This window comes from Sander vitreus, chromosome 1 (genome assembly GCF_031162955.1).
Source record: "Sander vitreus isolate 19-12246 chromosome 1, sanVit1, whole genome shotgun sequence".
Taxonomy (NCBI): domain Eukaryota; kingdom Metazoa; phylum Chordata; class Actinopteri; order Perciformes; family Percidae; genus Sander; species Sander vitreus.
Window position 1 is genome coordinate 17,125,695 of NC_135855.1, and position 21,674 is coordinate 17,147,368.

The 21,674-nt window shown below is 37.9% G+C and overlaps 1 protein-coding gene across 1 annotated transcript in view; it reads left to right on the plus strand.

The window, feature by feature from the left end:
• pcdh9 (protocadherin 9) overlaps window positions 1-21,674 on the plus strand; it is a 210,391-nt gene that overhangs the window by 137,818 nt on the left and 50,899 nt on the right. Inside the window, exon 2 of the mRNA XM_078258453.1 lies at window positions 5,582-5,783. Within this exon, the coding sequence (XP_078114579.1) occupies window positions 5,582-5,783 (202 nt within the window). The remainder of the gene's footprint in view (window positions 1-5,581; window positions 5,784-21,674) is intronic.

The following is a 21,674-nucleotide window of genomic DNA, read 5'->3' on the forward strand; positions in this document are numbered from 1 at the left end:
GTTAGTCTTGTTTGCAGTTACAGGTAATTTATGATCATTAGATGTTTCAGAAACATCATATACACACATATACATATAGTTCCTTTAATTGTATTATCTCCACCAAGGAGGTTATGTTTTCAGTTCAATTTGTTTGTCTGTCAGCACGATGGAGCAGGATTATTTACTAGTCCGATTTTCATGAAACTTTTTGAAAGGGGGTAGTATGGACCAGGGAAGAACATATTAAATCTTCGAGCAGATCCAAATCTTGGAGCGGATCCAAATCATGGAGCGGATACACATATATTTCAGTTTTCTTTAACAATGCGAGATAGGCTATTTGTGTTACTCTGTTGTCCTTTGTCATTTAAATGCATATAGCGCAAATGTCTATTTATAAGCAAAAAGCAGTGGGTAGGTGTGCTCATGCCCATGTATGAAAGTAGGATGAGATGGAGTTCATTTGGGAGGTGTAGACAGATGGAAAGAAAAAAAATGTGACTTTGAGGACATTAGCGAGAGGGAACTTGTCACAGCATGTATCACTCTCTGAGAGTAGTAAGTCTGGTGACCAACATATTGTATGACTCACGGTTTTATGCTTTTTTATGAGAATAAATGTTTCCTATGTGGGTTAGACAATAAAGGGTTGAAGGATAAATAAATAAAAATACATGCTGTACACTGCATCCATAAATCTGCTTAAAGATCGTTTTGCCCAGAAAGAGTCAAAATGATGGACTGTGTTGATAATCACATGCTAAGCAAGTGTCCTGTAAATGACTAACACAAAGCATACACACACACACACACACACACACACACACACACACACACACACACACACACACACACACACACACACACTCCATGTCCTCTTCCAAGCTTGCAATTTGCGAAATGGGTCAGATGTGACTTAGATGTATGTATCGTTGTATTTGTCTTTGTCTTTGTGTGTGTGTGTGTGTGTGTGTGTGTGTGTGTATTTGTGTTGAACCAAAGAGTGAGGCAGTGACTGATCGAGCCTCATTGTGGATGTGGCAGAATGCAGATGTTTCTCAGAACTGCCTCGCTATGATTTAATGATGAAAAGCAGAAGGCGACAGACTTAGACTCTGGAGAGGCAGCAGGAGCAGACTACGTCAATATTAGAGTCAGAATCAAAGACAAGGGAGATTGTGATTTATTTGTCACTTTTTATTTGAGTATTGCTTACAGAAACAAGTTTGGGAACTCTTTTTCATGTCTGCATCTTTCATCTTTTTAAAGCAGTTTGAAAAGCTTGTTTTTGACTGTGTTTATGTCATCAAAATAGAGCCCTGCCTGACTGAGATTGTGATGCATTTTATCCCAAAGGAAATCTGAATGTTATGTTGACAGAAGGCAGTGTCTATCGTTTCCCTTGATTTGATGTTGTATGGATTGTCACAGCTTGTCAGGGTTGTGGATGAACACTGTGGGGAAAAGAGTATGACAGTGAAATGCACTTTTTCAAAAACATGATTATTTATCAAGAAAAGGATGTAAATTATTGTATTTTAGGGGTTAATAGCATCAAATAGTCATTTTGTTGTTTCAGCACGTGTTGAAGTACAGTGATAGACATACAAAGGTATAAGATAGACGGGGCAATGACAGAGATGGGGGAAAAAAAATCATGAGCCAAACCATGACGACATGAAGACAATCACGTTTGTGGCCTTTTATTGATAATGAAAAAAAATGTATTTTCCAAGGTGGCCAGCAGATGGCATAGCACCTTTGGTCTCTAAGGAAAAGAGAAAGAGTGAGAGAGAGAGAGGAGGGCAGAGAGAGAAAGGGAAAGAAAAAAATATTTTTTTGTGAGTTTTGTTTTCCTGGTTGAATTGTGTTCTCTCACCGCAGGTGTCAGACTGCTGTTAGATAAGATTATTTGTGGGGGTTGAGGGGTTGCATTATTTTGTGTGTGTGCATGCACGTCTGCTCAGTGTATGCTTCCTCTCATTAAATGTCTGCCTGATAGAAATGTAGTGTTATATTGAGTTCATGTGGAAAACAATACAACACAGAAGTTGTTTTTGACTTGCACACTGTGCTCCATACGGTCACACTCAGAGGAGAAAGACGGGGAAGAAGAGAGAAAGCTTTTGCGCCGAGTCACAAGCCCTATCGCTATTTGTTTTCTGTCACATAAAACCAAAGTTCTATCAGCTTTGTGTTCTATGGGATTGAGTCTTTACTGTGCAGTGATTCTGTATATTTCACCCACTGATTGCGGTGCTACTGTGGCACAGTACTTTGCTGAAACATGATATCATGTGATTCCATGGTATCAGGCACAATGTATATCATTTTATTGGTGACTGGTGACCACTTTATGAATTTGTTACTTTCAGGTATTTGTTAGTCCTTTAAAATACATGCAAGCTTTGGATCAATATAACGAATAAAAGTTGAATTCATTTATAATACTGCAATTTTTGTACCTTTCCACCAACTTATAGTGATAAAAATGATACTAGTAATCATACAGTGTGTTGACCCATTTTGGAGAATACTTTGTATGGAGCTAGGGTTATCTGTTGGAAGACAAAAAAATCATATTAAAATCCTTTCCTGTTTTCAATTTGCTTAATATTGTATCCTTTCTCAAGGGCAAACACTATTCTTGATCATTTGCAGGCTTGCTAGAATGTAAACCTTCCAGCAGCAAAGTCCTGCTATTTGCTTTGTGTTTTAAAGTGAGTGTGTTTGGTCAGGCAAATTATAAAAACAAGCGGATAATAAGTGTTAGCAGGCGCGATAAGCCATAATATCTTGTAAACTGGCAGCGAGGAATAGTTTAAGCCGGTCTTATGCTAATGTTACTACAAGTGACTGTCAGCAACAGAGAAATACAAATATCTTCAAACATGCTTTCCGAAATTAAACACATGTACAAACACAAACTAAACACACACACAGAGAACACACATTCACGGAGATAGCACATGCAATTTAAAACTGGACCTTTTAATTTAGTAATGTAGTGAAATTATAAACGATGAATTATAAATTATTTAGCTTGGAACAATCCAGGTTATAGTGAAATATTGATCAAAGAAGTCTACATCCTTTGATCCTTTTGACTTGCATACAGTTTATTCTTACATTAAACCTCAGAATAAAATCTGACAGGGCTCTGAGCTAAATTTTCCAGTCCAGCAGTGTTTGACAGCACATCACTGAAACCATTAACCCAATCAATAAAAAGCCCATTTTTTCTACTAGAAGTAAAACTCAAAGGAAATTACACATACAAAGTTATTATTGCTTCAATTATTGCCTGTTCCTGTCATGTATATGAGACGACTGTTTTGTAATATCATATTTGTCATGTTGTATAATTGTGATTAATTTAGAATTAAGAATGCTATTCTTTTCTCTGGGCTTCAAACAACGGCAGTCATTTCTCCACCGTCACACCGTCGACTGCATTTCATTTTGCATTCACTCACTCCATGTATTAATCAGTAGTGTGTGTTCTCATGAATGTCTTAATATTATACTGATGGGCATGTACTCTGCTGTCATGTGCTGGTCATAAACCTTTTTAGAAAACCTTTACAAAAACTCCAGTGAATTACACATGACTCCCAATCATTTACCTTACTCATTTTAATGGATTAACATCATGTTTATAATACCTTTTGATCATCTAGATTTTAGCACATTTCCTTAATTAATCAATACATTTATCCAGGTTTTGAAGGTATACAATTGCATGTAAAAACATCTAGTTGCGTGCGAGAAAAGCTGCCAGTATCAGAATTGATAGCTTGATACGTTCAGGGCAGCCAACTAATAGATGGCTACCTTGCCTAAGGCTAACTTCTTTGGCATCAGCAGGAAGAAAACATATGAAGCCACTGTTAATTAACGGCAGATACACCAAACATGTCAAATATTTAAGGCTTGCCTCACCCTTCTGTTTCCCTGGGATTATTTTCTCTATAAAATGTTTTTAAACTACACACACTTTATGTGAAATTTATAGTGCTGCATTGCCTAATCAGTATACTTTAGCTGTCACACAAACATACAAAGGAGGATTATCCCCCTCATTATGTAATCTTCATTCGAAATGCCACTTCTGATCATCTGCCTCTTTTTAATTACAACTGGTGACATTTATCAAGATTCACCTTGCATTTCAGAAAACATTCTTTCTTGTCATTTCAATTCATTCTCCCTTTTGTCAGCCTTTTGTACGGTTAGACATCTTCCTCCAAGGTTGTTGTAGTTTACAGGTTTTTGTAGATCTTGAGTTGCAAATTGAGAGCTCTATCTATCTATCTATCTATCTATCTATCTATCTATCTATCTATCTATCTGTCTGTCTGTCTGTCTGTCTGTTTGTCTGTCTGTTTCTGCCTCTGCCTCTGCATCATCCATTTCTCATGAAAATTAAACACCATGCATCCCCCCTCCCTTTCCCCACAGTCTCGTAGTTCTGCCTCCGAGTCCCCAACCCCCATCTCCCTCACCACCCCATTTTTTTCTTTATTCCCTCTTTTTGGTTAATTGAATGTTGCATTTTTTTGGAGCAGTTCTAAAATATATAATGAGGTCATCTGCATTAGACTGCAGATTGGGTGACCTTTGCTTTTGCCAATAATTACTGTAAAACCCGTCTCTGTCTGTCATCACCAAGGATGTGGCAGGGACCTCTCTGTGCTCACGAAAGGTTAGCTGGAGGCTTGTGTCTGGACTTGTGAAAAAGCCTGAGGAAAATGTCATTAGAGCAAGGGGAAAAGACACTCGGAATTAACAATTCGAAATTCAATCAAGATGGCTTTAAGGATGGTGTGTGAGTGTACTTGCGTCTGTGTGTGTTTTCATGCATATCTCCAACAGAGGGGCTATACGACTTGTCCCAGGAACACTTGTGGGTTAAGAAATCCCTCTCATCAGAGAGAGTGCAGAATGTGGGAAGAAGGACACCCTGGGGGCGACTTCTGTTAACTCTGCAGGCCACTTTGACTTTGCCAATATGCAAACAAACTGACAACACAAACTAAATAATCAGGCTGTAAATGTCCCTGCAGCAGTCCTCACAAACATGACAATATGCTGCCACCAATAAATTTCATGGCCTTGATTAATTATGCCTGGCATTAATTACACTGTGCATTTATGAAAGGCTCACAAATTTAGCTCTTTTCACCTTGCTGAATTTTTGTAACAGTGCATGGTGTTTCATTTGCATGTTTTTATTTGTTGTCATTGTGCAGTGAAACGTGACTGTATTTACCATGTGTTAACTCCCCTTCCCATCAACAACGCCGCCCAAGTCAAAATAGACTTTTTATTCTATAATCATTCGCAGTCTTCTGGAACTGGAAATTGACCCTCCTATTTATCAATGCTTCCCTTACTTGTAAATGTTTAATACATTTTACCTTGTTCAGACAGTCTCTTAAGGCTGCTTATTTCACACTGCAGTGCTGATCAGTGTGTCAAACGGCATGCATGAGCTTGCTCAGCTCAGTGTAAAATAAAAGTGTCAAAAGGATAAAATTTTGAGGGGGCAGAGCAGAGCACTAACATCAGAGGCTCTGTTTTGTGCTCTTGGTTCTAGTCGCAGCGGCGCGTCACGTTTCACCTGCCGGATGGCTCCCAGGAGAGCTGCAGTGACAGCGGTCTGGGGGAGCACGAGCCTGTAGGCAGTGGCTCCCTCCTCACACAACCTCTCCCTCTGGTGCAGGCGCAGGACGACTTCTACGAGCAGGCCTCCCCTGATAAGAGGACTGAAGCTGACGGCAACTCCGATCCCAACTCTGGTAAGTTGTACTGTATCTCATGGCATACTACCATTGCTTTTTAATATGCACGCATGGTCACTTTCTTTGGGTTTCTCTCTCTCTGTCTCTCTTATTCTCTCTTTTACAAACTTTAAGCACCATTGCAGACATAACAGCTGCAAAATGTTCACTTAGTGGACATGTGTGCATCGTGATAGTGTCTTTTCTTTCAAATTCAATTAGATTTTTTTTTCTTCTGCTTATTGAATGGAAGACAGCGAAATCTGAACATGCTTTGTCTTAAAGTAATGGTTAAAGCAAATTAATGTTTCAGATTTTGCTTTGGGGAATGACTAAAACTCCTTGAGCAGAGATGATAAATAGTCATAAAAAACAACATAAGTCTCTATAAAGGACTCAACGTACCAAATATCATTTAATTTGGAGTCATTTGATTGCTCTAGTAGGTTTCTAGTGGATACACGAGCAGGTCATTCATTTCTCAGTTAATCATCCACACTTGTTCGTTCCTCCCAGGAGCAAACCTGGGCCTCCCATAGGCTCCTCACCTATTTGTGAAACTCATTTGATTTATTTAGAGATGATTTCCCAGTTGGAAGTCTTGGTGCTCAGCTGAAGATGTTAACTTCCCACTATTTCTGGTGGGAATGTACATCTCCGACCCAGTTTTCTCATTTTATCATTAAGAGGTGAAGCGTGCGCGAAGATCAAGCGCATCGCCCCAAGGTCGATGCCAGCTTGCCTGCTGAGGGTGGAGCAGCCAGCACCACATAAATACAAGTGCTGTGAATAAACAGTGTGTGCGTATGATTTCATACAGACTCTAACTTAGCAGATGTACTCACAGTTGGCAGATGTACTCTGTGTAGACCTACTGACTCACTGTCTTCACAAATGAATGGAGCTGCACATGGCCTGACCACGTGCAGTTGTAGTACAGTTAACTGACGAGCATTGTTACGAGTAAAAATCCATCTTAAATTTGGTTCATAGGAAGTTTACAAGCGTGGGAAAAATGTGTAGACTGCCTCATCTGCATGGTCTTCTATCCCACCTGCATGCGAGCAGTTATCATATGTACTACATGTGATATATTTAATAATGTATACATGTTTTTCGTAAGTAGAAATGTAATGTTGTCTGGAATACAGTCAATCGCAATTTTGTACTTGCTTATGCAGGAAGTAGTAGAAAATACTGTACATATACCCCAGTAAAAAGTCAACAAGTTCATGGTGAATGGCTCTAAGTACAAAGCACATCTTTGACACTGGAGACAGATACGAATAAACAGCACCTTTTTCAATATTTGACCAGACCGTGATCTTTCCCTAACCTTAACCAAGTAGTTTGTTTGCCTGACATTAAAGGGGAACTCAGGTCTTGAGGAATACTACTGCATACAATTTTGAAAATGAAAACAAAGCTGGGGGTGTAGAGTTTGAAAGAAGTGAGCTTACCAGACCTCTGTAGCCCGCTCCTCATCTCTGTCAGAGGCAAGCAGCATGAAGCTACATTAGATGCTACTAGCATATCGCACCCAAATCTCTGACCAAATTGTCAACAGAAGAGTTTCATTGTGAGTAATGTAGGGCCCAGGTTTTGACAAGGGTGAAGAATGCTTGGAATAAAACTGACAACATTTTGTATGCTGCATCGATTTTAATCCTTTTTTTGCTATCATGAGTCTGACAATGTTGTAGGAGCGCAATGCTAAATCGACGGAGTACTTTTTTTTTTTAACAAACCACAAATTAACTATAAAACCCAATTAATTTATTAAATTGGCTGAGGGGTGCAACTTCATGAATAAAAAAAAAGTATAAAACAACATGTGCTCTTTGTATCCAAGAATCCAAGCTCCAGAGAGAGGTGAGACTTGTACTTGTAGCATTGTGATCAATAAGTCATAACAACAAAATACCAAGGCACACTGCTTTGCAAAAAATGAAAAAGCCTTTAATAAATGAGCCTATGCGTCTTCTACATGGCATCATGCATATTTGCCAGTAGTAGTAGAAATAGTTGAGAAAACGAATGAAATAATTGCCAATAAATGTTTTGCAGATACCTTTAATATTAACATTTTAAATTAACAGTGAATATTTACAAGATTTATTCAATATGACCCTTAATCATTAAGCCATTATGTAGATTTAAAACATAATATGGGTGTTACACTTACTATGGACATTAATTGCATATGAATTTAATATTCAGGAGACACAGTTAATTGCAAATTTAAACTTAATTTATTTTAAGTGTACAGACAAGTGATTAAAGCAAACAAGAGTTAATAATGTTAGTTTAATTACCGCTTTCATATATTCTATCAGAAATTATTGGCCAGTACTCTTGAAGTGCATGCTGTACTTCATGGCATGTCAGACATGTATGCAATATGTTTAAGTGACATATGCAAAGTAGCTACCCATGTCAGAAAAGAGCTACACTGTAAATGTGATGGGTAATACAATTCATGAGCAAATGTATAAGAGCCAGTAATGCCAGATTAGAGTATTAAAAGGCTTGGATTACTTACAGTAAATCTATATATATTGAATGTGTGGAATCAGTCCAATGACATATATAAGTGAATTGCATGAAAAACAAACAAACAACAACAACACAGTATTATATTTCAAACAATTGTCAAACAATTGTCCATTTACCTCTTTACATGATTTAACAAGGTGGTATCTGACCCTGTAAACCGATGTTAACCTACATTACTTTAATATGAGATGCACACATAAAATGACCTCTCTGACTATTCTCTATAAATGCATTTAACCTATGTATATGTATACTTGGTGCAGACCATTTAAACTGTAAAACGCTTCATTTAAAGTAAACCTAAGGAGACCTTCATACTACACAAGCCATCATGCATGTAACAGGACTGCTACCATTAACTGTTTACAACATAAGGCATCATTTCTGTTTTGTTAGTGTTGTTTGTTTGTCAGCAAACCACTAACAGTGACAACAGTGATATTTGATCATTGACCTGCTGCTTGGCATGATAATGATTTTATGTCTTGTGTATGAGGGATGTGTTACCTGCAGGTGGTGCTCTCAAATATGTGAACTCAGTGGTCCCAGGTTAACTAGTTCTAAGTATGTTTCTGCCAGACTTGAAAAGCCCACCAAACTGTACGATATGACTCAGTCTGTTTACAAAGGCAAACAGTATCTGGAAGATGTTTGACACTATTGTGTTCTAAGTTGAGGTGTAAATGATCTTTTAACATTATTGAAAATAACACTTTAGAAAAGCACCTTGACAGTGGGTGGTCTTACCACTATGCTTTGTTCAAGGTTTGACAGAAAGGATATTGAAAAAAATATTTAGTTTAAGTTTAAGAGTGTTTATTTTTCTGCTTTGGTTGCAAGCAGCAGTGGGATTTACATGGGAGACTAATTAAAGTTGCCTGCAGATGAGAGTGATCAGTATGTAGTGCTCCTGATAATTAAGGTAATTTAGGTAATTAATGTATTTGTTATGATACCCACACAGTGAGCATTTAGGGACATCTAAACAGGATTTCCAATCCATAATAAATAATACACTTTTTTTTTAGATTTTCTTACAATAAATCGCTTTTTTTAATACAAAATAGAACTAGATTGTTTGGTAACATAAATTAAGTGATGCTAATGAAGGCTGCATTAACCTTTATCAATGTGTGCATAAGTCCAACTTGATAACTCATCAGTGGTTTTCTCGGCAGCGTCTGTGCACCATACCTGATTAAATCATAAACTAAAACACTGACTAGCCAAACAATCCCCTGTGATTTTCATAACGGACTCCATGTGTCACATTTTAAACTGATAAAGTGATTGGGAGCAAAACTCACCAAATAACCTTTAGATCTTGGATGCCATATCTGTTTTATGTTGAAAAAAAGTGAACTTCCTAATTATCCTTTATGTAATAAAGGAAAGTGGTTAGATTTATGCGTAGGTTGTGGCTTTCATCTGAACCAAGGAAACACACACAATGTGGGAGTTGTGAAAGTTTGACATCTAACAGTATTTTTTGAAATAATGGAGTAGAGGACAAATGTTTCTTTGTGACATGAAGATATCCCTGAAGCTTTAAGACAAAGAAAAATTTGAAATTTGTAAACAAAACAAGAAAAATATCAGTTGAACATGAGAGTGGAGAAAAAAACAATAACAGATGGATGGCATTGAGGGACACAGCAGTTTCAGTCAACAATATGATACTTTTTGTGAAGAGAGAAATTAACTTGACAGTAATATAAGCAAGTAGTATGTGAGCAAATGTGGTTGCTAAGAAGTTTCCCAATAAGGATTGAGTTAAGTTGAATGGTGTTTTGTAAGGGCATTTTTACAAAAACGCTTACATTTTTATACACAATTCCCAAAACAGCACTTACAAGCAAGAGCACGTGCAGGACTGTTTCTTAACATTCACTGTCCATGGTGCTGAAGAGAAGGATGAATTGGTTAAAAGTAACTTGCTGTATTAAAACCATGTTAGATATTAGAAATGCATAACATACAAAGCAAACATGAAATAAATTACATAGTAGATATCATGAATGTGTATCAGCATGAGTACATTATGAAAAAGCAGTGCAATTTACAGTCAGCAGTGACAGCCTACAGTCTGGCAAGTTTAAGAGAGTAACCCAATTTGCTTTTTCATTTATAACATCAAACATTGAAATATGTTTCCAGCTGAGCTTAAAACTTAAAATTGAGCAACCAGTCATGTTGACATTAATTTGACCGTGATTCAGGTTTTTAATCGTAATTAATTGTAATTTTATAATTGTACTGGATGAATGTGCTGGTATTTATAGGTTGTGCTTGTAGAATCGTCAGTATACTTGTTAGTGTGAAAGAGACTATGTAATGTTTCACGGTAATGAATGTTTTTAGTGTCTGGTGATTGTTCTGTGTGTACCTGCCCAGGGACTGCATATAAAAATGATCCAATTGCTAAATCTGGCAGAGATTAATGAGTTTTTTGTGCATGGTCATTGTTTAATAACAAATATTAATACTAATAATGATAAACTTGGTTGAATTCTACTTTGATAGATTTAGCTGCTGCTCAACATTGCCCTTAAGCACAAATCATGAGACCATTCTGTCAAATCAACATTTGTGTATTAGACTTCAATTGGCAACTGGAAATTCTTTATCAAAAAAATAAAATTAACCAGCTAGTGCTTATTGCACAAAATTTAGCCACTGGTTCTGTTGTGCGTAATTGTGGCTTGACAGCGCATCATCACTCCAATTAGAGACCGCAGATGAAACAGATACCTGCTGCCGTCAGATTGCTGTTAAGAGAGTCACCAGTGAAATGGAAAGGCTGTCCGTATAGTCTGCTAACTGTCATGGATTACAGAATGAAAGTGGAAAATGAGCAAAATATAAATAAAAGGGTTTGTGTGATTTCAGGTTTATATGGGTGTACCTTCATCAAATTAAGTGACCGGAATATTATGGAACACAAGTGCACTAAGCTGCACTGGGCTAAGCTCTGCCTGCTCTGAGCAGGCCGGAGGTGGACCACACGATATGCACTCATTCTTGGCACTAAGATTGCAGTGTGCCACAGACAAAAGACAAATGAAATAAACGGTGAGGAGAAAAGTAATAGTCATAGGCTGAATATCTTCTAGGACCACCACATCTCCCTCTGCAATTACAGAGGGAAGTCTTTCCCGATGGTTTCTTCAGAAAGAACTCGTAATGAATAAAAAAACACAACCAACTCACTTCACCAAATGAATGCATATTTTGGATGAAACATAATTCTGTCATCAGTTATATTTCTGAAGAAAAATAATTACAATTGATTACTGGGCTGTTGAGGTCTGTCAGAGAATGTGCATGGATGAGTCCCTGGACTACAAAGAAGATGAAATAATACATGACAGGAGAGTGCCTAGAATAAACAGAGAGGAGAGTGAGATGAGAGGGAAGTCATGGTTATTTATAAAACATTTAAAATAACCATTATTGACTAAAGTGATAAATAAATGATTTAAAAACATTGCAGACAAGAAGCACAGGGCAGTAAGACAAAAAGATCACCTGCACAATCACGCATATGCAAACACACACACACACACACACACACACACACACACACACACACACACACACACACACACATGGAAAGGCAAGGGCAAATAGAAATGGACTGTGAGATGATATTTGAATGAGTGTGCAGAACTGATATAATGAGAAAGGTTGTTGCTCGCTACACACACAAAAATGATGAGAACTGGATCACTTTGATTGATGTTTTACACAAATAGTTGGGGGCAGCAATTTTATCTATCTCCACAATGACTAATACTAAATCAATACTACATAATATCTATTAAAAAAAAAATAGATATATAAAAGTAGCAGTAAAGAGGTGCTGAAGACACTGGACAGTGAATTTCACTACTGATTGTAAAAGTAAGTAATAAACCCAAATTATGAGGGTGCTGGATATTTTGAATCTCAACATATTCTAGCCTGATTTTTTGCTTTCTGCAGAACAATTGAGATTTTTGAATTATTTTAGGAAAGTGGCGTGTGACCATTTTCACATCTCTTTTCCAAAACGTTTTATTTACTGATGATAGACAAATTTCTTGGAAATATGCACTCCTTCCTAACAAAAACTCTCATACTTTGTTATGGCAACTAGGCAGCTTAGCTTCTGGATACTACATGTAAATATGAAGGTATGAATATGGTATTACGTATTATGAACAGGTCTTTAAGTCCAAGAGAGTATACCTTATAATGTTGTGTGTTAATTTCTTCTTTATTGATTAACAAATCTGTTTAAGAAGGTTGTTTATTTATCCAATGCTTTTAAATGCAAAGTTTGCCAAATGTCCTATAATTAAATTGTCTTTCGAGCAGTATGGTGTCATTGTAATAACAACCTTTTTTTATCATGTATATAGTCTAAACATAGCCTCCGTCTACCATCTAAACAGCCAGTGTTTTTACATGTCATGGGCTGTGATCGGGCGCTTATCACCATCACTGACAATATAAATGAAGGGGAGGAGAACTCTCTTTTGAAACAGTTTTTACACAATCAAAAATGATTTTCAAAAGTTTTGTTTGTGTTTTAAACGCTATACAAATGTTGACACTGGTATGAATGATAAAATGATCTAGAACAAAAAAATATGGATAATCAAGCAATAAAGCTGTAACATATTGAAATTGAAATTATGAACATTCATCAAGTTAAGAGCTGACAACATGTTTACAAAAACAACTTTCTGAATTGTGAGAAGTTTGTGGCAGTAATCCCAGGAATGGTCTCTGTGCATTTGGGAAAAGAGGACATGATGGAACTGGAAGAAATAAGTTGTGATTGAAGTGGCTGGCAATATCTTGACTGGCAGAGCTGGTTGTCCTGTAACTGAACCGGCTTACTCTGTAGCACTGTTTAGTAGAACTTTTTTATAGATTCAAGGTATCCAATGAAATAAGCCCAAAATCAACCTAATTTAGCTGTTTTAGTCAGTTCTAACATGTATTGTCTAAAATAGCCTACTTGGATTGTAATAGGCTTAGTCACTGGGCTGAGCTGGAGATAACCCTGGTAGGGAAAAGGACCACTGAATTTCTCTATGCATGTAAATGTGGGAGAGAATAGTACCTTAAAAAACTATAATGGACCCCACAAGCAGTGCAACTTTTTTTTAAATTCTTAATATTTGAAAATAGAAAGCGCGTGCAAGGAAGGGTTTTGACTGACAGAGCAAAAATGAGTTACTGCATATAACAAAGCATGCCAACGATACAGGGGTTAATTAAGTGGTCATTAATCTAATCCATTCAACCATCTTCTCAAGAGACAAAATCACGCCCTTCTAGAAAGCACTAGAAGTTCACTGTCACAACATATTCAAGTATTATCAATTTCTGGATTCACTACTTTGGTTTGTTAAGTTCTTCACTATCATATTGATCCACACTACAATTTACAAAGTATTTTACAAGGTTGCTGTCTTACCTTTTTCCCCTCAGGTTAATCCGACTGTCTTTAAAGGGGTGGTTCAGAATTTTGTACATAGGACCTAATTTCCAAGTTAGCCAGTGTGTTATTTATCAGTGGAAACTGTTTTCAACACTTTTCATCCAGTCCTTCCAGTTGCAGAACTTGCTGGTGCTAGGCTAGCGCAAGTCAACAGTAACTGCTAGCCTGCCATTAAAAAGTCTTACCCACTCCACAGTACACCCGAGGCAAATAAATTATAACGCCAGACTATCGATGTAAATGTCTGTTGATAGCAGCGACGGAGTGATATTACCTAGGCTAGCGGTTAGCCAAGCCAGGTATCTACCAAGGGTGTAGCTATACCGTTAACTAACATTGTCACTCTCCACAATGCATTGAACTGTAACATTATCTCCACTAACGTTGTCAGTCTCAATCTATCAGTAGCAGCTAGGCTAACACAGAAAGGGGCTAGCTTTATTAGCTAGAGTAGCCTACCAAAAGTTATTACCTGTTCATCAGTAGCTATTGGTGCATCTAGAAAGACGGATGGAACCGCATTTGTTGTGAGTGACTTGTGGTCCTTTTAGATTGCAGGGTTTTTCAAAGTCGTCTGGTCTAAAATGATCACTACAAATTTGCCACTTGAGTAGAGTCTACACCGGTGTCTTGATGTCCAAGCCAGCAACAAGAAGCCACAGTTGGTTCATTTCTGGATCTCCCAATGGAAATTTGTGGAAACTTTGTGGTGCACATCTGTTTGGTTTATTTTTTACAATTTCTAAATGCACACTAAATCACCATGTTGCCTAGTCCTTAGTTTCCAATCCAATGCTTCAATACCAATGTACTAGGTGTCCCGACTGTAGTGCTTTACTTTTCAGCGCAGTACTACTAACCGGAGCAAATTAAAAGTCCACCGCTGCCTAAAAACTAGTCCCTCAAAATGTAATGTGATCATTGAGATGCAAGGGTAGTTTTATTTCTAACATTATTCTATCAACAGACATTTACATCGATAGTCTGGCATTATAATTTATTTGCCTCGAGTGTACTGTGGAGTGGGTAAGATAATGGGTAATGGGTAAGTTACTGTTGACTTGCGCTAGCCTAGCACCAGCGAACTCTGCAACTGGAAAGATTGGATGAAAAGTGTTGAAAATGGCCTCCACTGATAAATAACACACTGGCTAACTTGGAAATGACGTCCTATGTCCAAAATTCTGAACCACCCCGTTAATCATTAACAAGTAATTCCATTAATTACTTTATAATATTATATATTTATAATATTCTGACTTTTATGCTAATACTTAAGGCCTCATAACTACAAGTTTGATTAAGAAAACTTCTAATCCTGCAGATTATCATAGGCACATTCCTCACTAAAGTGAACAGTTTATAAACACTTTTTAAAATGATGTTTAACTGAAATATCTATGTCAAATGTAAGTGCAGAACACGTTTAATAGTCAGATTAAAAGTCAAAGTCCCCTTGGTTCATGATTAGATTACAATTTAATATAATTTGGTAATGAATCTTGTGAAGTGGTGTGGTTGTCAGCAATACTTATTGTATATTTTACTATGCTGGGGATTACAGCAAGCAAATAATATGAGGTGTTTTATCTACTGGGGCAAATAATCCTCCTACTCATTCATTATTAAATCACATTTAAGGTGAATCAGAGGTGAGTCAGCACACTGCACCTCTAAACTTCATTTTGTTTAGACATACACAGGGGGAATTGTAATTGATCTCTTTTTTCTTTGTTTCTGTTTGTTGTTGTTATCTATTTGTTTCTCTTAAAACAGAACATTATTGTGGGTTATACAGATATGTGTTGCAGATCTGCATGGTATCATGTTCTGTAAATGCACATGCAGCCCCTCTTTGTTGTGTGCCCCTAGGAAACACATTTATTAAAAAAAGAAGAAAAACAAAATGTAATATCACAATTTAATGTCACCTGTGTTTGGGGATATTCATTTTTTGAGAATAGCAAACATAGCTTTTGTTCCTCTGCATTTATTTCATTAATTAGCAAATTAAATGTAGCCTTCTTCATCCTTCTGTATGTACTGCTGGTTTTCTTGGTATGTTGTTCATCATCTTGGCATGTCAGAAGGACTGTCCTCTCCAGAGAAAACAACAGCTCTAGTCATTTTTTTAAATGTCTTAAAAATACCTGTATTTCAGGCAACCCCCTCCGGTCACCCATATGATGACCCTCCTCTCCAGAAAACTGACAACATTGGTTGCATGCTGAAATGCCATTTGTTCACACTAGCTATTAGCTAAAGTAGGAATTGTGTGACATTAAAATACAGCTGATAAACCTTTCAGGGCAGAGGTCATGATGGGTCTGAGACTTGAGCATAGTGACATTTTTGGACAAAATTGCAGAAGCTTGCACATTCGTTCTTGATTATTTTCATCCTTTTCTCTATTGCAGTGGCTGGGCAGGTAATCAAGCACTAGTTGAACTGTATCTGTTTGAAGATCAGTGATATTAACAGAAACACGGTTCACCAAAATGGTTGGTTGCACTATTTATGCTTAGGAACATGACCAACTGACAGGAACAGGAGGAAGCACGTGGGGAGAAGGGGTGAGTGGATGAGGTGCTTGTTGAAAAAGCACAATGTGACTGGGAGAGGGTAGCTGTTAAGGGGCTTGGAGAAGAAGGACACAATGCTCAGATGCAAGATTGTTATGTTCTCTACCATGAAAATGGAACCACTTTAGGCATTAATCATTGATGGACAGGAGATGATGGATAACTCCCTTGTTGAGGTATTCTGCTCCATTCCATTCGGCACTGCTTTGTCTGAGACATCGAAGCATCTTTTCAAGTCCCAACTCTGCCAAGTATACAATGTATATATACAGTACTGTGCAAAAGTCTTAGGCAGGTGTGAAAAAATGCTATAAACTAAGAATGCGTTCAAAAATATAAATAATGATTGTTTATTTTTATCAATTTACCAAATGCAAAGTGAGCGAACAAAAGAAAAATCTAAAATCACATCAATATTTGGTTTTACTACCCTTTGCCTTCAAACCAGCATCAATTCTTATAGGTACTTGCAAAAAGTCAGGGATTTTGTAGGATTGTAGTCAGGTGTATGATCAACCAATTATAGTATATAGGTAGTTCTACTGCATCAGCAAGGTCTCTCCCAGACAAATATTTCAAAGCAGACTGGTGTTTCAAGATGTGCTGTTCAAGCTCTTTTGAAAAAGCACAAAGAAACAGGCAACGTTGAGGTTCGTAGACGCAGTGGTCGGCCAAGGAAACTTAGTGCAGCAGATGAAAAACACATCTAGCTTATTTCCCTTCGAAACTGGAAGATGTCCAGCAGTGCCATCAGCTCAGAACTGGCAGAAACCAGTGGGACCCAGGTACACCCATCTACTGCCCGGAGAAGTCTGGCCAGAAGTGGTCTTCATGGAAGAGTTGCAGCCAAAAAGCCATACCTCTGACATAGAAACAAGGCCAAGTGACTCAACTATGCACGAAACCATAGGAAATGGGGTGCAGAAAAATGGCAGCAGGTGCTCTGGACTCATGAGTCAAAATTTGAAATATTTGGCTGTAGCAGAAGGCAGGTTGTTCGCCGAAGGGCTGGAGAGTGGTATAATAATGAGTGTCTGCAGGCAACAGTGAAGCATGGTGGAGGTTCCTTGCAAGTTTGGGGCTGCATTTCTGCAAATTGAGTTGGAGATTTGGTCAGGGTTAATGGTGTCCTCAATGCTGAGAAATACAGGCAGATACTTATCCATCATGCAATACTATCAGGGAGACGACAACCCCAAACATACAGCCAAGGTCATTAAGAACTATCTTCAGTGCAAAGAAGAACAAGAAGTCCTGGAAGTGATGGCATGGCCCCCACAGTGCCCTGATCTCAGCATCATCGAGTCTGTCTGGGATAACATGAGGAGATAGACGGATTTGAGGAAGCCTACATCCACAGAAGATCTGTGGTTAGTTCTCCAAGATGTTTGGAACAACAAAAACTTGGTGCAAGTGTACCTACAAGAATTGATGCTGTCTTGAAGGCAAAGGGTGGTCACACCAAATATCGATTTGATTTAGATTTCTCTTCTGTTCATTCACTGCATTTTGTTAATTGATGAAAATAAACTATTGACACTACCATTTTTGAAAGCTTTCTTAGTTTACAGCATTTTTTCATACCTGCCTAAAACGTTTGCACAGTACTGTATATAAAAAGGTACTCCTAAATTTGCCTCATAAAGCCAATATATGTTTCACTAAATGTGGAAATACTGTGAAGTATCACAATTGCACTGGTGTTAATCACTAACACGTCTGGCCATTGGGACTAGGTAATATAATGCTTACATGATGTTGTCTCCATATTTTATCAGAATATTGGCTATTTATTATATCACAATATTGTGAAAATATGCTTGCAGGCAAGCAAGATAGTCACTGTGCCATGTTTTTATGATTGTTAATGCCAAATTTCTGGTGCTATTTCCAAGGCGTCCCGATTGTCTCTCTGTGGCAGAGAAGATTGGCAGCTTCATCACTACATTTTACCGTTGTGCCACCAGGCTTGTTGTCATGGGAAATGCTGATTAGTGTGCCTCACAAAACAGAAACTGATTTACATTCCAACTTGCTGTATACTATGTAACTTCACTTAGCAGTTGCACTATTCAGTAAAGACAATGTATGTACTGAGTAGTTTTCTGCAGACTGTGACAAGACAAGCAGTGATCCCCAATTTAGGAAGTGTGTTTAGTATTCATTACCATATTCATTACCATACTGACTCAAGTTGTCACTGAACAGGTTGTGGCAGATGTACACAGCTTGTTCTTAGCAAAGTACATGGTTTTATAACTTTAGCTGAATAGATTTATACAATATACAGTGAGTTGCAAAGCTTGCATTGCATTCATGGCAGTGAGAAAATTGCTTAGTGATGTACAGTACACAAACCATGAATGGGCACAGGAAGGCACCGGAATTATCAGAGTGCTTGTAGCACTCATAGCCGGAGAATTGATTCACTGGAAGCAAAACTTACCTCTGCAGTATATCAAACTAAAAAATGAATGGGCTAAAATATTTAGCTGTTCCTCCACACTACAGTACATTTTATTCTATTCTACTCATTCATTGAGAGCACAGTGAATGGTGGGAGAGCAGAATAGATGTGTTTTCTTCATGCCGTCAGATTTACGTGATGTTCCATGAAAGCAAATGAAAAACATGGAAAAATGGAAACATTTAGTTTTGAGTTAAATTGTAGGTTGTAGTTTAATTATTTGTGTATTATTTTGATTGTGTTGTAGTCTTACAATTCATATATTCTCTAAATTCACATATCTTTGTATCTGAAGTCCACATTGCATGCAACATTTCCTAATCCTGCATTTCTTATTTGGCTCAGCACAGAAACTTGGTATGGCCAAGTTGACCATATATGTTTGGCTTTTTCTGTACCAATTTGACCCCATTTTTTGATGGAAGATGTTCTCAGATTCAATACTTGAAGGTTTCCTATGGAGTTTTTGGCCTCTAGTAGTGCTGTGGAGCTACTTTTTCTATGTGCGGGTGGATTTCACACTTTTCCACTGATCTACAGGTGGCGATAACATGCCAAGATATACTGCAATGTGCTAACAAAGGCAGGGAAGAAGAAGACTGCAAGCCAGCAAACATGGATGTTGAATGAATTTGTTTAAACTACTTGTTTTGTGAGGAGGGAAATGCACTCACAGTGTTTGTTAGACCTCAAAGATACACAGTGCCTTTTGGTGAGTAACACTGAATGAAAACATAACTTTTGTATCTTTACAAAAAACCTCCACAGGCACCTTGAAGGTTTTACCCCACCCAAAATGATCTGCTCGGTATGCTCCCGTTATACTAGCAAAATATGGCTAAATACACCACGTAATTTGCACAGTGAGCTGCTTCAGTGTATTAAGCAGTTTTTAGTCATTATTTGGCAAAAAAAAAGGGGCGAAATATGGACACAAGTTTTCTTTAACCTACAGAGAATGGGCATATGTTCTAATATTAGATGACAAGAAGAGAGAGTTGAAAATGGTTGGAGATATGACCACCTTGCCATAGAGGGAATATAAGGGGCTTTCCGAACTTCTTAGAACTAAACGTTCCTAGAACACTTTTTTCGTCGTGTTCCGACAGGAAAAATGTTGGGATTTTTAAGTTCCTCTGGCTGCAGTAGCGTACTTTTGTAGCTCCTATTTCAGAGCAGGGTATTTTCCCTTTTCCCTTTTCCTAGGTGTACTTGATTGGTCAAACTTATAAGTCACGCCCACTGCCAACTCGGAAACTTGCAGACAGAGCAACAACGGGACATTTTTAACAATTTTCACCATCTTATTCATCATTAAATTCACTTCTGACAATATTTTAGGCAAGAAATTAACTGTTTAGATTTTGAATATAGGCGGTTTTGCGAAAATTGATGCCGAATTGACAATTTGCTTCAAAGTTGTCGGAGTTCAGAAGCTCCATCAAGTGAGGCGACATCCAGCAAGCGCCTGCCCCGGCTTCTAGCTCGTCGCTCGGCCAGTCATGCTCAGACACCTCGCGGTAAGCTGGAGGTCTCTCAGACCGCTCTCGTAAATAAGAGGCTTTTATTTTGCCGTTGACAGTTTGTTTGTTTAAATATCACAACACATGTCCATCATAAGATTAACGGGAACCTGTGGTTAACTGTCTTTTCGGAGTTAAACTCCACAAGCGTGTCCTGCGGCTCACCGGCAAAGACCGCTGCAGTGCTTGCGTCACTCCCTTACCCCTCCTACCAGTCCCATATGGCCACTTGACCAGTGGGAATGCAAACGGAAAAAAAAGATTTTGGGGTAGAGTAGTTCTTAGAACTGCTTAGAAGTGTACTTTTCTTCTAAAAAGTACAAGTACTATCCGGTCGGAAAGCACCTATAGAGTGCAAAGCACAGGCTGGGTAGTGAGCTTGGATTTTGTGCTGAAGGTGTGTACATGTGCTCTTGGGCACAGTCACTCGGGTTCTAAATTCAGTAAAAGCTTTTATACATACTGTATGGCCAGTTGTTGGAATGTAGGCAGTGACTTAGGACATGTTTTACTTTGGTTGGACAAGAAGCTGACTGCAGCACACTAGATGAGCTGCAGGGGTAGGAGAAAGCACTTAGTGTCACAGTAATCCAGTAATCCAGACATGAGGTTGTGGCCATGATGTGATCCTGCTGCAACAAAGTTGAGAGTAGGAATCTCGATGCCTATAGCAAATAAGGGCTAGTTTAAATCATCATACTTTACTGTTGCTCGTGTTTAAACATCAACAGATTAGCAATACTAAATGCACGCTGCCTTATACTGACATCTGTATATCTAAATGTATAAATTCAATATGTAATGTAATACCAATAGTTTGAACAGACAAAGAGAAACAAAAGGCATATGGTTGAGATTCTAATCCAGCCCATCATATACCACATTGCTAATACAATTTCAACAACAATCAAGTATTCTCTAAATGTGTGGGACAGTGTAACCCTCTTTAATCAGGAATATCTGCAAACTGTCCTGCAAACACTCTTCTCAAACTAAGTGAAAAGATGTCTTGTTTTAATTACACTAATAGCAAATGATAAGAGAAGAATGTGGGAGAATACACCCACAAAACCAGTGGAACCTGCCACTGTTAATCTACTGATTAGTGGACCGGCAGTCAATTAAGCCTGCATATTTCAGATGCACTTCTATTTAAGTATAGCTGTCCAGGAAACACAATTGGCAATGGTAAGAAAATAGTAGTCTCATTTACAGAAGATGTTTAATCCATTGTTATAAAATGATTAAAAAAGTAATGAAATACAAAAAACAAAAAGGTCACAAGTA